Consider the following 17851-nt stretch of genomic DNA (forward strand, 5'->3'; position numbering starts at 1 on the left):
GAATTGGCGAGACATGGGTCGATGTCGGACTACTTTGGGAATGTCAATGCTAACCGAGATATCCGGGCCTGGCACTGAAACGGCGCCCCACACCGCCTTATCCGTTGCACGCGAGCAGGACGTGGTTAGCGACTCCACTGTTACAGTTGCACTGCTGAATGTGTTTGTCAGACCAATTATCTGCCTTGTCCTCTTCTTCCATTGATTAGACAGAAGTAACCAATGGGGTTCCTCGATACCAACTATAACAGTCGCAGACCACTGACCCATCTCACCAGTGTTGTAAACGGGATTAACAACCGGAAACTTTCAACGCTATGCAGCATAGAACACAATGGGGTAGTTTCCCTAATGTTGAGATTAGATTCTCTAAATTAGCTTCTTAATTAATCTAATACTTGTTCACTTCAAATCCAACCAAGAAAAACACTGCTATTCCCCTGCCTCATTGGTTATAGATGAACCAGATTTCCATTTCTTCATTGATATGCATTTATTCAGTCAGCGTTGGCCCCAAATTCGGCATCAGTATTCATGCTTTGTCTTTGCACACTATTGACTGTGCACTAGCCCCATCTATTGGCAGATAATCCACTGTGAGATCTGTGGTTCCATGTTTCACATGCATGTCTATGCATGTGTATTATGTAGCTCTGACTGGCAATCAGGGGATTGTAACATTTTGCCATCTTAATCCTTGCGTTTGTGTGTGTGTGTGTGTGTGTGTGTGTGTGTGTGTGTGTGTGTGTGTGTGTGTGTGCGTGCGTGTATGTGAGAAAAGGGCTGTCATGTAGCCTTTTTCTCTCTGGCTTGCTGCTGCCCCCGCATTAGCAAGTCATTTTTATAGATTTACAGCAAGTGTTCAGCGATTGTTTTAAGAGAAAGAGAAGCCCACAGGCACAGGTTATCTGAGTCATTCTTAGATTCACATCTTACACCTCAATGGTACCCCAATCCCTGTGAGATTGCTTCTGTGAGCTGGGGCCAACTAAACATGCAGAGGTAGGGAATAAAGTGACGGAAGCACAGCCATGGAAGCATGGATGGAAGCACAGCCGAGACAGTATTTCCTGGAAGGCAGTTACGCGCACTGAGAAATGTTTCTTATGAGTTGCTTAAATCACATGGTTGACTCTTCAACCAGCACCTTGGCATTCCTAAGAATAACTAAATTAAGATAACATTTAATGATTATTAATTAACTTCATTAATTCATCATCTGACAGGGGATTGTAATGTAGTGTTTTTTCCAACCCGACACACAAATGCAAAGGGTTCATATAAAGTATTGTTACTGCATTTTAAGTAGTGTATTCGTCTGAAGCTCTCGGCCTGAGAGCTCCGATTTCTCATCCTCTCTTATTGGTCCATTCCCTCTGTCCTCATCTCTTATTGGTCCAGTCCCTGTATCCTCCTCTCTTATTGGTCCCCGCGTCCTGCGGAGCTCTCTGAATGTCCCGCTAGTGACCTTGCGGAGGCGCTCTGGGACTCTGTGGTCTCTCTGGTCCTGCAGGCGCCCCACACGGGCAGAAACAGCTGAATGCATGACCCCCGGACCAGGCTCGGGCCTGGGGCAGAGCAGAGGAGGGAGGACAGCTGATGGCGGGGAGAGGGTAAAGGGAGACTCAGGGGATCACCACGGAGAGAACGTTACACAAGAGGTCCATGCTGTGAGAGATATGCACAGAACAGCTGAGGGAGGGAGAGAGAGAGGGAGAGAGAGGGAGAGAGAGTGAGGGAGAGAGGGGGGGGGGGGGGGGGTTGTGCGAGAAGGCGAGTAAAAGGTGTGAGAGATGGAGAGAGAGAGGGACAATGTGGAGAGGGAGGGAGAGGGAGAGGGAGAGAGGAAGGGACTGCGAGGGAGCGAGTGGGAGAGAAGGAGTAGGGAAAGGGAGGGAGGGAGAGCGGGAGGGAGTGGGGAGAAGGGGGGAGAGAGAGAGAGAGAGAGGCAGAGGGGGAGGGTGCTCTGGACGTGTGGTGCCTCCTCTTTTCATTGACGTTCGGGGGGGGGAATGTGCTGATGTGTGGAGTAAATCCGTCAGATAGAAGAGGTTCCTGGGGCCGACAGACCCCCGTCTAGCCTTGCTGCTCGCCAGCCTCTTACCCTGCCTCCAGCCGGCTGTCAGACCCTCGCTCAGGAGCACAAGACAGAGGCACTGTCAGACCCTCGCTCAGGAACACCAAACAGGCAGATGTGTGTAGGTAGGTGGGTCGCGTACGGTTAGCCTGTGTGTGTGTGTGTGTGTGTGTGTGTGTGTGTGTGTGTGTGTGTGTGTGTGTGTGTGTGTGTGTGTGTGTGTGTGTGTGTGTGTGTGTGTGTGTGTGTGTGTGTGTGTGTGTGTGTGTGTGTGTCTCTTTGGGTCTGTGTCTATAGTGTGCATACATGCTGAGGCTGGTAAGCAGTGGTGCCGTCTCTGTCTCTCTGTCCTCTGAGGTCATGGTCACGCTCCTCCACTGTTGCCAGCAGAAGGGACAAGTGGGAGTTGTTTATTTCCCTGCATATTTGTGTGTGTGTGCGCATGCGTTAGCCGAGGCAGACAGGTGACAACAGCATGTTTGGCCTTCTTAAAAATGGACTTCTTAATGTGTGTTTCACTTAACTTGCGTGTCTGTGAGCCTTGGCGTGTGTGTGTGTGTGTGTGGTAGGGGGGTGTTTGCTCTTCCTCTACCTGCTTAGTTCCCTAACCCCCACCACCCGGTAAGGGTCAGGGGCTCCCTCCGGCTCACTGCCCACGTCCAATGATGCGCTACATTTAGCCCATCCATACCGACGGGAGGCATCTTCTCAATTAAACCTATAGCAATTCCACTAATGAGGTGGGGCCTCCATTCTTCTCTCTGACGGACAGCCATGGGCTTGTGTGATCCGTCCCGCCCAGAAGTGCTGAGCTGCTCTCATTCCACCGAGTGTACAAGATGGATGGCTGGCCCTGGGCATCATTAGGGCTCATTGGATGTATAGAGGCTGATACGCGTGTGTGTGTGTGTGTGTGGGGGGGGGGGGGGGGGGGGGGGGGGGGGGGGGGGGGTACATATGCATAGTGCTTTGTGTTTGGTTACCGCCTGGTATGTTTTTGTTTTTCGGGGGAGCAGGGAAGACTAAATTAAAATATATTTTTAGAGTTTTATTGGTATTGAAAATAAACCTTTGCATTGCCGTTCAAAAAAACATGACAATAATTGCATGGTACCGCAAAAAGTGTATCATTGTCATCACAAGTACAGTAGGTCGCTTTCCCTCTTGCCGGCTCCCTACATTCCATCAAGGAGAACGGCTTGTTATCCCAGGGCAGGCTGTTTAAGAGACGGTCTTCTGGTCCAGAAAAAGAAAGGAAAAAGGAAAAATTCCTTTCATTTCAATCGCTTTACCCGTTCCCTCTGGGAGCGCTATTTAAATTCAACTGCCAGCAGCGGGCCGGTTTTCTTTTTATTGGACTGAATTCCATAGCGTGGTTCCATTAAGTGCAATTTTATATCAAGGCGTTTAGGGCAAGGTGAGGTGGTGAATTTGCCGTGCTTGTTATTGTTAAGTCTGTATCACCAACACAGGGGCGAGGGGGAAATATACTCCAGAGATTTTCAATGTCGCCATTCATCTGAATGGCTAGCGTAATGATAGATTTCTGGGCCCATTTCAGCACTCGAACCAATGAAACAGAGCTATCACACACACTGCAGTGCTGCCCTTTGACTGACGGCTTCCACTAACAAAGCAGTTTGCGTCCGACTGCAGGTACACGAGGAAGGATCAAAACATGTAAATTGCGCTGGTGCATTTGTTTGAGCGGCCGTGTTTGTGTAACAATATCTCCTCAGGAAGACGCCTTCATTTCACATTCATGAAGCTTACCTGAATCGCAGCAAGACATCCTGGCATTGTAGAGGAGCCTGGTTATTAAATAACAACACGCTTCTTAATCTAAAACAGACAAGATGTACAAACTTGTATTCTGCTTTCTATTTTCTTGTCGTCCAAACCTGAAAATACTATGGTATGTTGGACTTAAGATATGTAGCAATATGAACCCAATGCAAAAGTGCCTTCAACATCGTGTGCTGATGGCCTGTCAGTCCATACTACAGTGTTTACTGTTATTTTTACTGAGACTGAGACTAGCTCTTTTATTGACATATACTTGAGCAAATGCATACAAATAATTGTATTGGATTATTCACGATAGGGGAGCAGGGAGCGCCAGAGACATTTGTCCGCACATCGATCCCCTGTTGATATGGCAGGAATGAAGCGGGTTTCGGCTGTGTGGAGACATCATTATTATTCCCACATGCTATCAACCTCATCCCACTACTTTGTTGCTTTGAAGCCGTTTTTCTTTTCCGTTTTTTTTTTTGCATCCGTTAATGAAACGCAAAAATATCCATAAAAGACCGAGATGAACAAGAAGCGTCGGTCACCCAGCGGTTAACTGTGCGGGCCTGCCGTCGACGGCCACAGCGCTTATCGTTGTTTCCTCTGACTACGCGGCCCTCCTCTATGGAGCAGCTCGCTCAGAGCACAACACAGCCCTCTGTGATCCGTCAGCTGGTCCCGGCCCCAGGCCCTGTGAAGATGACGGCACAGCGGGCGGTCTGGGCTGGTTGATGTGCTGTCGTGGTGTGGAGGGGGCGGGGGGGGGGGGGGGGGGGGATGGCTTTGTGTCATTCCAGCACGGCCCCCCCCCCCCCCCCCCCCGCTATCATCGGAGCGAGAGCCGTGCTCTCCCTCCGCGAGGGGCGCACAGGTCCGCTCCTCTAATGAGTTATACAGCAGTTAGCGATCGATGGGGCCCCAGCGGCCCCTCATCGAGACCCGGAGCCTGTGGGGCTCCCGGTCAATACGGCCCGGTGAGCTCTATGGGGCCGCCCTGGCAGCCTAGCGATGGATGCGAAGATAGAAGAAGTGGCAGGACAGATCTACTGTGGTCAGAATCCATTCTGGGCGTATCGACTGGTATTCTTCTCTCTGTTATCCGGAGGTCTCTCATTAGAGCTGGGTGTGCTGGAAGACTTGTGTTGACGGTGATGCATGATAAGGGCTGGAAGTTGGCTCCCCTCGCCTTCCTCTCTTAGTGGTCCGACCGTCCCGTCCTCATTGAGATCCGACACCTGCTGGATGGCTTCCAGTCCGCTGTTTAGCGCTCTGTAAATTGAACGGATGGCGAGTGACATTGGGTCAGGTAGTTTGTCACCGAGCAGGTTAGGTTAATACAAAGCCCCCTGTATAACCCTATTGCCGCCTTAATGACTTGGCACGGTCTCAAATGGGACTCCTAATAAAAGCTATTTGAGGAGCTAAACCCATAAACACGGTGCGGTGACGTCTATTCATCACCGCACCTGCCTCCTCCCCGGTTACAACTTTTGCCTCACGACTTTGTGTCGCCGCATATTTTTTTGATTTGTAAATACGTCTTGTGTCACTGCGGGTGCGCAGGGCTACACGTTCCCTGCTCCGGTTGGTTTTCAGTCAAAGTACAGGATCTGCTGACTTCCAGCCTCCCAGGGTTTTGCCGAAGGGGAAGTTATGAATGGAATCTGCAGCCTCAGGATATCTGGTTCCACAGGAATGTGTCAAGGAAAAACACCTTCCTCAGCAGTCCCGTGACCCGTCGGGGGGAAATAGTGTCTTGGCTTTTCTCATTTTTCTCAGGACAAAAGAAGTTAAATTAAATACGGCTGGTCTTGTGTCTCAGTTGTCTTTGGGTAATCGTTTTCTGACAGCTTGATTCGCTACACTGTAGCTTGAAGACTGCGGTTCCTCCTTCATTCTCTTTCGTTGGTTTTCTTTAGGCCTGCAGCACCGGGCGGGCCGCGAGTTTCAGTTGGAGGTCTTGCAAAGGCGGACACAGACAGTGGAACTAGAATGATGAATAATGTACTTTTCAATTTCAGAGCGTCATTGTTGGTATGCTTTGGAGCGCGGCATTAAATTAATATTTCAACGGCACCGACGAAGGTCCTGTGGAGCGAAGGGAGCAGCAGGAGGTTCTGGTTACGTGGAGCCGATCACTGGCTCTGAGGCGATCCACAGTGATTTGGTGTTGACTCTTGGACTCTGGGGTTCGGTGTCACACCCGTTCAATCTGCTCGGCTGAAAGGACAAAAGAAATACTGAGGAATTTGACAATGTCTGACAGGATGTATTCTTTTGAATCCGTTAAATTTCAGTTTGAGTCCATTATTATTCACCATTTGGCTGTGATGACGACTGTAAACCAGCCAAATTCTCCTCAGAGGCTTCTTATTTGGAAACAAAGTTTGTCCCACTAGTTGGAAATGATGGTGAATTAATTGAAACCAATGAAGTGGGGAAACCTCGCAATAATCTTGTGTGGGTCACTGAAACGCATCAATACACTTATTAAAGACCGGGCCGCCCCCTGATCTTCAATGACTGCGTCTTCGCCTCGCTAATCCCTGGTAAAACGACTGGGGGGGCGGGGGTTGTTTGTGGTGGTGGGGCTTTGGAAGAGGCTGTCTTTATGTCCTGAGCCAACACTAACATTGAGCTGCTCCAGGGCAGACGTCCGACTGGGACGCGCTCCGGGGGCTTCAATGGTCCCAGTGTCTCGGCGCTGGCCCTGAGATGCTGCGTGGAGACACAGTGGGCTTCTGCCAGGAAAGGGCAACAGGCTGATGCAAGACACGCTGGAGTGCTGAGCTAGAGATGAGGAGAGCAGAAGAGGGGAGAAAGCAAAACAAAGGCCCACTGTGCTTAGTGATTGGACAGCTGTGTTTGGAGAGGGCACCCGCAGTTTGATGACAGCGCACACAATCTGTTTGTTTTCTGTTTTTTTGCCTGGTATTCAGATAAAACAAGCATAGTACTAATACATATGATCTGTAGTGTGACTCTAGTTAATGCTTCATAAATATTGATCGCCCACAGTGTGACCAAAATTGTGTTTGTAATTTCATGAGTTTATGATTTGTTTGTGCAATGGTTATGATCATGCATAGCTCTACTTGAACAGAGAATGCGGGATATATCTTTTCTATCTACAGAGGTCCGTATCAACCTCATTGTCTTTGCATCTGATCACTGTTGATGGCAATTAGTGAAATTGGATTGAAACATTAATTAGTTTAACTGGAAGCCTTCCAGTCAATGAACCCTCATTGAACGGTATAATTTAGCTACCTCATGGCTCTTATGTGATTATCAGGCTTGATTGTCATCAACCCACAGTATCGCACGCACGCACACGCACACGCACACACACACAAACACCCCCCCTATCATGTTGTGTGTATTACTACTTTATTCGAAAATAGACAGTTTGATGTTCTATCCCTGTGAAGGACAATCGGAGGGAAACAAAAAACATGCTTTGATTCCTCCGGCTGTGTTTATTTTAGGAACATCGTTTTGAAATTACTAAATGCTGGATGTTACTTTGTCAAAAGAATAAATGTGTGGATAAGTTTGGTCCTGATGTTCCAAGCCTGCGGGGCCTGTCCTACAGCTACAGGATGTTAAACCATAGAGGGACGCTTCAGGCTGCGTCCTCATCTCTTCATAATCATTTAATACTTTAAATTGTATTCCCACTGCCTATTTTTTTTTTTAAAACATGCATGAGCTTAAATATCCTTTTTAAATATCGTCCGATGTTCATGTTTGCCGTAGAGCTGTAAACGTGGCCACACTGCACAGCATGGGCTGGTCCACGGGCCGTCCTCTGTGCAGAGACTTGAGACTGGAGGTGTGTCTCTAGAGCCACTGCCTCAAATAGAACATGGCACGCTGCACGGCACCCCATCCCTACCAGTGAAAACAGGTCACACTGTGTCTTTTTACGTCTTTGAATAACCCGCCGTAAACCCCCCCCCTTCCCTCGCTCCCCGCCTCCCAACGTGACAACCGTGTCCGACCTTCTCCTTCTCTCTGCAGTGAGGTCACAGTGGCCTGCACGGGCGTAAACGGGGTGTCATGTCTTTTACATCCAGTAGGTGGCACTGTCTCTCTGAAAGGACCCGCCTCTGAGGGCATGGGATTTTGTATTTATATTTGTTTGGTTTGTAGGGCTATCGTGTTACGCCCTTATGACCAGCGTGTGTATTTCTATCCCTGGCCTTTGTCATATTTTCAGTCGAGCGGTAAGCCGGACCCTTCCACAGCGAGCGCCTGCCCCACTGGCACCCTCCAACTAGCGGGCATGCATGTTTTTATTGTTCCCAACTGACCTCCAAAATCCCCTTGTGTCAGTTAAAAAAGCCCTTCATATGGTTGCCTCACAAAGGGAGGGAAAAATTGAAAGCTTGCCTTATATTTTGCAAAGAGGGGCCATTTTGTTTCCTAAATATGTAATCAGCTCCAGGAGTCCCCCATTTTATTCCTCCTTCTTCTTCTCCTCCTCTCCTCTCTAGTGTTTGTTTCTTTAATAGTGTGTGTTTACCGTAACGTGTCACCACACATGGGGTCTATTTTTAGCACGGCATGGCGTCGTCGTGTATTTCTGTGTGTGGGGGGGGGGGGGGGGCGGAGCTTACATGTTGGATTCTGGTCATAAACTGGATGAGAAAACAGCCCCAAACACAATCAATGGACAAACAGGGCTCTGTTGTAATAGTGCGCGCAACCTCTATGTGCTTTTATATTCAATCTAACCAACAAGACTATGGCTCCACGATAAGTCTGTTAAATGTCAGCTTCACAGCCTTTTGCTGTATGTTTATCTATTTTTTTAACCAAATGCTTTAGTGAATGTGCACATAATGTTACTCATGCACATATTGGTAGAGAACGGCTTTGGGAGGAAGGCTCTGTTTAAAAGGGTTGCTTTCATTAGTGTGGTAGTGCAGAGCTGGCGAGCTACCAGGCTGCTGGCAATGCTTCAGAACATTAAACTTCCTTGAAATCATGCTGGATTTATAAACACTAGCCTAGACGCACACACATACACACATGCACCCACGCACACATGCAATAAGCCAAAAGCTATCTCCGTCACTTGAGCAGCGCACACAGACACACACAGAGACACACACCCCTCCGGTGAACTTTTTATTTTCCTGGAACACTTAAAGGCACCTTATTCCTTTGTGTTTCTGAATCATCAGTATTACAGAGTATGATTTAAAGAGTATCCACGCTTCAGAGAAGCCCCCCGGCCCCCCCCCCCCCCGCCCACAGACACACAGATCTTTGATCGTTTACACTCCCATCCCCAACACATCTGCTCAGACTCTGCCGCTGTACTCAGACACACCGACCCGGCAGCTCCGCTAACTAGCGGCACGTCGGCCCTGTTTATACTGCCGCAGTCGACTCCTCGTTACGCACAAACATTATTCTGCTCCCCAGAGAGTCTATGGAGAACGTATATTCTACCCCTCCACACACACACTTTTTTGTTTGTTTCGTTTCTGCGACTATAAAAGCGAGTTCACAGGTTTCCCGCCACATGCTGCTGTATCAAACTATGACATCAACTGCTTTCCCCGTCTGTAATTGCTTCCAGACTGGGCAAGATCAGAATTTTCATTATATTTTCCATTCGTCTCTCCGCTTTCTCTCTCTCTGCTGCTTAGCGTCCAACATAAGCAGATTTGAGACACAGGGTGTGTGTGTCTGTGTGTGTGTGATGTCATTGTAACACGACACACTCCCACTCTTTTAGATCCTTTTTTTTCTCAAAACCCAAACCTTTACAACCACATTTTCGAGAAGCCAGGTCCGATTGACACACATGCCTTCATTGTTTCCTTTGCCGTCTTTCTTCCCGTACTATGTGTCTCCATGTATTATATTACCATGGGAAAAGACAAGTCAGAATGACGCAGTGCTACTCTGACTAATGGGTGTCGTACCTCAATGTCCACCAAGGAGTAGGTGGACACCGATTTAAGACCGACCCAAATGAGCCTGAGCAGTGAGTGAGTAAGTGGGCGCTCTTTGGCCCCAACCCAGGTCCCATCCATCCTAATCTAGGCTCCAGCGACCCTACTTTGTTATAGAAGAACTTCTGGGGGGGAGACTGCACAGAGCCTGGACCGGAAACCAACAATTGCAAGGTGCGGAGTTACACCTGGTTTCCTGTTTTGTTACAGAGACACTAGACCGAAAAGGAATAAATTGCGGCAGAAGCTTTCAGAAGGGGATTTTATAAAATGTATTCCCACAGTGGCTGGCAAACAGTGTTGATTATTAAAACGATGCAGCCACTTTGACCATAAAAGAACGCATAAGAACAGTGTCCTGACGGGATGTTTAAGCTTGTCTTCCCAGCGGGAACATTTACTAGTGCCAAAGTTGAGTTTGTGTTCACCGCTTACAGATCGCTGCCTCTCGCAGCATGATTGGTCCAAACAACAATGAAGCAAAAGAAAACAAAACCACCCATTTGACCAGATTGAGCTAGTCTGCAGACTTTAGATAACTAATCTAAAGTCTGATTTGTGAGGCGACACCCGCCACATGCTAGAGCCCTCAAGGAAAGGAGTGCAGTATGGAAGCGAGGACCTCAGTGAAGCGAGTGATGGAGTGCGAGCTGAAACGCAGTGGGGACCGTATGCATTGAGTTGACAGGAGAGGGAAGGCTGGGGGGGAGGTGGAGGTCGGAGCTCACACACAGGGGGCCTCTGCTCGGAATTCCCCCCCCATGACATCATTGTAGAGCAGTAGGAGGTGCAGACGGTGGTGGTGGTGGTGGTGGTGGTGTAGGTGTAAACCAGACACAGGGAAGACTGAAAACGCTGCACTTGGAATAGTAGATGGAATAGTAGAGCCGGCCAAATTTGGGAGAGAGATGAGAGACTTGGAAGTCAAAGTTTTGCTGAGAGCATTGCTGAGTTTTAGCAAAAATATAATTGTACATGGCTGCTTAGCGGTTGTAACTATATTAGTCGCATTAGTAATGCACAAGGGTCTCCCCCCCCCCCCCCCATGCAATTAAGTCTCACAGCCCCGGAGACGTGCATTAACGAGAGCCCCAATCTGGGGGCTGCGTTGTGGGGGGGAGGTAATCGGGGAGGGTGGTGATCACATATCCCAGAATACAATGTTGGTTCATGTTTAATTCCCAAACTAATAAGGTCTAGTTCCATACCCCCTGTGATCAAACTGCAGGCCAAGATCAGACCTGGGGTTCCTAATCATATTCAGAACTCATTTTCTCTAAGATTTGCCGTTGCACCTCCCGGAGTTTTAAGACGACTAAATAATGAGCGAGTTATTGTGATGGTGGGATTTGTTGAGCGGGTTTTGCTTTTGGTTTTGTTCTCAGCATTTTGTTTGTTGCCAGTCAAACAGTAATTGGGTCCGGGCTGACAGTGGGGAGGGGCTTGGTGGCCGGGGTGTCTTTGTGAAGTCCTCCAGTTCGCAGTGCGTTAATGGCAGCACCGGGCCTTTTTGTTCCAGAGTAAATTAGCTCTGTTCACTCGCTCCCTCTGGACTTGATCTTTCCATTCTGTCTTTATCCTCCGTTTCCTGTGGTACACCTTAATCTAGAGGGAGTACACCCTCTCCCCTTCCTACATGTCTTCCCTTTTCTCCCCTCTATCCCTGCAAACGTCCCGTCGTCTGCCCCCCCCCCCCCCCCCCCCCCCCCCCCCCCCCCCCCTGCGCTCTGCCCCCCGTTAATCTTCTGTTTGAAGTCCCCAGATGAAAACGGGGCGACAGGAAGTGATCGTTTTGGAAGGTCCGGCCCTGTAATTAAAGCCTGTAGGTGCCGCCCCCCAGAGACGCGCATCTCAGTGATTGCCGTCCTTGAGTACAGCCGCCATCTGGGAGTGATTCCCCTCCGCTTCCTCTGGCCCCGCCTCCACACCCGCAACAAGAAAAATACCTTGGACTGTTGGAGGGGGTAGGGGTTGAGTCTGAGTTTACCCTCACCAGCCCACCTCCACATCCACCCCCAGCACCCCCTCTCAGTGGGGTGATGAGAGAGCATCATATCATTCAAATCAATGCTCATAATTGCGGACCACCTCCCGCCCGATCTCTCTCTGGCTGAAGACGTCCTGACTGGCGAGATGACTCAGGACAGCCATGACATCAAGAAGAAACATGGACGCCAAGTGGAAGAGGACAAAAACGGAGCAGGCACTCTCTTGCTGCGTGCGTCTAAAGACGTGGTAGAGTTCGAGAGGCTCTATGAATAGAGGTCTGCTGTGCTCGCCATCCCCTTTCTCCCCCTGCGCCAGTTCCATCCCGGTGGGAAAGCTAAGGCTTCTCCAGACAGGAAGCTCTGGCATCCCCCAACAACGACTGCCCAGCCTCACTCTTTCCATCAGCTCCCTCTCTTCTCCCTCATTGTGACTGATGGACGTGTGTGTGTGTGTGTGTGTGTGTCTCTCTCTTGTCCCTGTCTACTGCTCCTGGGACTTAATCCATCTACCATGCATAGGGAATTCTGTCTGGAGGATCCCGTTCTGCTCATCCTCCATTCCTTTGTTTACGGCCACACAACTCTGTCTTTATTGTTGCCTCGTAAATCTCTTAAGTCTGTGTGTGTGTGTGTGTATTTCTGTCTCTTTCCCAGCCGTGTTCCCCTCATTTCCTCATATTTCCCTTGAACGCATTCCATGAAAAAACATCTCAACCTTGGGCCAGGGCCATTTGTATTCTCCACTCACGCGTTCGGCCCAACGCAGAAAGAATTCAATACTCTTGTCTCCCTCTCTCTCTTTGCCTTTCTCTCTCTCTCTCTCTCTCTCTCTCTCTGACACACTCCCCCTTAGCCCCTTTGCTCCAACACCCCCTTTCCATGCTCTCCGCCCCCCTTCCATACTGCACAGAGCCTGCCCCCCCCCCCCCCCCCCCCCCCCCCCAGCCAGTCACACACTCCAGCCTAACAGCCCGGTTTACCAGCCGAGGAGAGAAGAGAGGAGAGCACTGCATTTGTCGGATATAACAGACTGCTTCTTTAACCGCCCCAGACACCTATCATCTTCCACGCCGAGCCTTTCCCTCCCACCCCCCCCACCCCCATAGCAAGGAGGACAGCGATGGGAACACACACACACACAGCCCAGAGCTACGTTGAGCGAGCCGCCGTGGCCGAGGGCTGACGCCGGGGGATATGTGTGCTGAGAGTTGAGCAGCGGAGGACCGGTTATGTTTGGAGTACCTTGTCTTATGACTGCTGGCCAGCATGTGGTGTTTACAGTGTAACTCGGAGAGGACCCAGTCTCTGCTGGAACTAGAGCCAGCCCGCGGGTAAGGGTAACGGGAAACTGCATGGTGTGACAGTTTGGTGTGTGTGTGTGTGTGTGTGTGTGTGTGTGTGTGTGTGTGTGTGTGTGTGTGTGTGTGTGTGTGTGTGTGTGTGTGTGTGTGTGTGTGTGTGTGTGTGTGTGTGTGTGTGTGTGTGTGTGGTCATTGGGTAAGGTTACGCCAGGTTGCCAAAATTCAAAGGGCATTGTTTAGATAACACTCGGACAGTCTTTGCCTATGATGGTGAAACGGCGCTTGGACTCCATGTATACGAAGGAAACGTATTCTGTTTAGCAGCTGGGTTGACAGTATTTGTCTTAACAACAGCCAGAACCCAACAAAAAAGATGGCGGGATACACTGTACGTGTCCGCCCCCTGGCACACAGAGTACAGTACAGCGTGTGTCTCCTCTTAGATGTCATTCAATCTGTTTGCAGTTACAGTCTTATCAAACCTATAGAGTTCCATCAAAGGGCTCTGTCTACGGCCCCTCCCCTCGGCTAATTTGAAGGACATTCCTGTGGTGTGCCGTGTCCCTCAGCGCTCGCCCCTCGGCTGCTGCTGGGTGATTCTGCTCGAGGCATGACTTCTGCTCAAGGGCAGGTGCGGACAGCTGAGGGTGGCCGGGCAGATTATTCAATAATGGATGACGGTGACATGTGCTGCCACGTTAGCCCGTTGCTACGTGCAGGGAACCGACGGAGGTGGTGGGTTGGGGTTCAGGGCCAGAACTAGAGCGGGCGGATGACTGGGGTCAGGGTGGAGCTTCGCCCTCTCTCCCTTAACGGTTGCCTTCGGTCAAAGGGAAGAGGTCTCTCAACCGTCTCGTTGCTTTGTTTTCATATTTTGGTTCTGCTTTGTTGGTGTGTGACTCTTGTTCATGTCATGCTGAAAATATATTGGTTATCAATTATGTCGATCTAGCAACCGACATTGATGGAGGACTGTAATCGTACAGTGTACGATGGTGAAATGTCTACCGGGCCTCCATAACAGACCTCTGTGGACCAGAATACATTTTGGCCTCACAAATGATAATGTGTTGCAATTTACAAACAGAGCCAAAATGGCCACCAACGCTTACCCTTGTCCATGCAGCGAAGAGGTGAAGAGGGAGATGGGCTTAAATACATTTATCGGGAAAGATTGCAAGGGTTGGAAGGCGTTGTTTACCCTCTTTGTAAATAAGGCCCCAGTGGATGAGGAGCGTGGCAGTGAGTGGACCTCTGAGGGAACAGCTGTGACGTGTCTCTGGCCAGGTCACAAGAGAGGGCAGGGGAAACATTTTCCCTTCCCATCCGTGTCCCAAGGGAACGCTAACCCCTCCGCTAGGCTCTCCGAAAGCAGACAAAACAAGTCAAATACCGATCGCTATCAAACCCTGATGCCTATCAAGCTCATGTTGGATAAATACTGTCAGCGCTGCACAGCGCAGCGTCTTTCTGTTCACAAACTTCACAAACCTTTCGGTTGTAATTTTTCCCAAAGAGTAGATGGCGCAGTTGACCTTACTGAATGCAGCATTTACAGTTCATTAACATCTCCCGATGGGGATAGGAGAACTTTGACCTGGAGAAATGTACCTTGCGTGGATGTCGTCATGACCGGCCTCTGTTTATGAGTACTTTATAAGTAGAAAATACGTGCACTTTTTGTGTAAGGAGAGTATATGTTGTCAGCAAACACTGTACATTGTGTCCAGGGTGAGCAGGTCTGGATTTAGATTACGACCAGTTCATTGTTTAAGTGGGCTTAAAAATACCACATTTATTTTGACATATGTGGATTTCAATGTGAAGTGGACCATTAAAAAGATCAGCTTTTCATTTATGTTTTTTTTTATTAATTGAACAACCCAAAAACGTTGAATGTGACTTTGTGGAGGGCTGCAGGAGTTGAGCAAGCATTACAGCGTTGATTAGAAAAACATGCACAGCGCTGCCCCATGCCTGGGCTCCGGAGGCGAGCGGGAGTTTACGGCCATAGCACTACACTGGAAATCCCTTCCTGGTTTCCCCCTTCCCCTCCCCAGCTCCAGCCTGCACTTCATTAGCAATCCTCTATTCCCCCAACGCCTGCAGAGGTGACTCCTCTTTTCCGGGACTGGAGGAATGTTTTTCTCCCCAGGGTCCAGCTGGCGAGAAATGGCCAGACGACGAAGGGGGGGAACCTGGGCCCTGATGGTCCAGGATGTGGAGAGGGCTAGGAGGAAGGAGAGGTGGTATCAAGACCCCACTTTTACCCCTACTAACCCCAACCCCAAAAAGGACCACAAAACCATAGAGAAACCCACGGCTGTAAACGGCTGCCAGCTGCTGAGTAGATCAGAAGCATGGCGGGCTTTGTGATGGATACGGCAGGACCACCGATAGAAGGAAACCCACTGGGTCAATGCACACATACAGCATCTGACGAGCTCCTCTATAGGTGGGCCTCTCACCAATCTACACAAGGACGACAACAACAGCTAATTTTGCCAAAATCAGGGGTTATCATCGGGAATGAATGGCTGATTGACAACATGTCGTGTGGCGCTGGTTGGCTCTTGTGTTTGAGCCAGGCAGTGATGTGCTTGTTGCTATGGTTGTTCACCACACTCGACACGCTCTCCGTTTGGAGTTGTGTCCTCAGAGTCCTCCTCTCTCCCTCCACTCATGGCCATTACAGCGCTGAAACATCTGCTCTCTGAAACGCCGCTTTCTCTTTTTTTTCTTCTTCTTTATGCTCCATCGCAAGCGACTGACCTGACAGAGTAGGAGCCTCGGAACGAGAGTGCTAGAGCACTTCTTCACGACCTGCCTTCCTCTCTCCATCGCCCTGTTTTTAGATATGGTTATCTCGCTGCCTTTTAAATAGGAAGTGCATGCAAACCTCTCTCGCTCTCTCTCCCTCTCTCCCTCTCTTTCTCTTTCTCTCTTCTCTCTTCTTTCTCTTTCTCTCTCTCTTCCCTCTCTCTCTCTCTCTCTCTCTTCCTCTTGCTTTTGCTCCCTCTCTAAGAGAGAGAGTACACGATTGTACACGTTACAATGCTTTCTTAAATCCTCCATTAGTTGGGCTTGGCGAGCTTTAAATGTTTTAGCGGCTGACAAATAAAGTACCGGTAAATACAATCCAACAGGGTCACTTCAGAGGTTTGGTTTAGCTGCACTGACTTCTAATGCGCAAAATGTGCTCCATCTTTGATTCCCAATTATTTTATGATCTTGATATTCAATCACCAATCACACAGTGCTGAGACAATGTAAATTCCGGTCCAGTCAGACAGAAGGGAGAAAATTGAGAGGATGCAAGGTGTGAATTCTACACTGAGGCTGCTTCACAGTTTGCCTGGGCAGATGGTTGGGGATTCTCATCCCTAGTGTTGGTTCACTGGGTTTGTTTTGGTGTCTTCTCTGTTTGGTTGCGACACAGCTGCTAGTCCAGAAAGCTCTCTTTGAAGAGTATCTTTAGGGCCACTATACCAATTCGATACTCCCAGAATTGACTTTAGTGCATAAGTATGTCGACTAACTATGATGGGGCAAGTCAGATTAGGGTAATACTTTAGTATTATGGGTATATTCATAGTAAAACGGATATTGGGTAATTGATCCTCGAAGACACACACACCTGCAAAACTCACTTTTCTTTTTTTTAAGAAATGTTTAGATGGATAAAAATGTATGAAACAATGCGTAGATTTTTCGACAGCTAATTTGTTATGCAAAATATATTGCATAACAACGACACCACAGCGAGTGTCCATCTGGTCGCAGGCAGGCTCTTGTGTTTTGATTTCAACTGTCCAATGAAGGAAGTGGTTTGTGTACAGGGCATGGGTGTGTCAGGTCACTACGCAAACACATACGACCGCTTTTAGAGAAGTGAGAGCAGTGAACAACGAAATAATTACTGCCGGGCGTGTTAGTCATTGGCAACGAATACATAGATAATGCAGCACCTCACTTAGCTCTTAAGGACTGCTAATGCTATATTTATTCTGTTACTCTCCACTGAGCTGGACTTTGTAACATATATCGGAGCGGTCAGTTGTCTTTACGCCAAACGTGATGTAACTTTGTCTGTGTTCAGTGATTGGTTGTTGCAGATTCTTAGCCTTTAGTTTCCTGGTGAAGCCTCTGTACTCTGGACCTCACCAGAGAGAGAGAGAGAGAGAGAGAGAGAGAGAGAGAGAGAGAGAGAGAGAGCAAGAATGGTGGACAAGATATGGAGGAAGAGTTGGCATTTTATAGAAAATAGAAAGTCTTTTCGGATTAGGCAGTTTTCTGCTAGTGCGGCAGAAAGTAAGAGTGAGTGAGTAGAATCTTGATCTTTTTAACGGGTGTTTTTTGTGTGTGTGTCTTTTAAAGGAAGTTGGCCCAATCTATCATAAGGAAGTAAATATTAACGCTTATTTTTCAAAATGTCCTTGAAACCATATTGTGTCGACTCTCTGTCCAGTGAGTTTGCCTTCTGTGTACCATTGGCTCTGCAGGTCTACTATACACTCTTAAATTCACTCTGTAGTGGTAACTTCACCATTGTACATTTTGTATAGTTTTTCACTGCCTGGGCAAGAAGCTTCAATGGCTGAACCCTCCAAATCGCAGTCTAAATATCTCTGCTCAATGAACTCTGACATTATATCTACCACCTTGCCAAGTGTTTGCCATATTTAAACCATTCTCCTCCCTCCCTCTCCTCCCTCCCTC

At 48.8% G+C, this 17851-nt stretch overlaps 1 protein-coding gene across 5 annotated transcripts in view; it reads left to right on the forward strand.

Annotated features, from left to right (window-relative positions):
- LOC130384775 (IQ motif and SEC7 domain-containing protein 1-like) overlaps positions 1–17851 on the forward strand; it is an 82198-nt gene that overhangs the window by 48275 nt on the left and 16072 nt on the right. The window contains exon 1 of one of the 5 annotated variants that reach the window (XM_056593134.1): positions 12934–13162. The exons of 3 other annotated variants lie outside the window; for them this stretch is intronic. In XM_056593134.1, the coding sequence (XP_056449109.1) occupies positions 13098–13162 (65 nt within the window). In that variant the 5' untranslated portion in view covers positions 12934–13097. Of the gene's footprint in view, positions 1–12933; positions 13163–13900; positions 17454–17851 lie in introns of those variants that run through there. One more of the 5 variants, XM_056593126.1, reaches the window with a different exon arrangement.

This window comes from Gadus chalcogrammus, chromosome 1 (assembly GCF_026213295.1).
Source record: "Gadus chalcogrammus isolate NIFS_2021 chromosome 1, NIFS_Gcha_1.0, whole genome shotgun sequence".
Taxonomy (NCBI): domain Eukaryota; kingdom Metazoa; phylum Chordata; class Actinopteri; order Gadiformes; family Gadidae; genus Gadus; species Gadus chalcogrammus.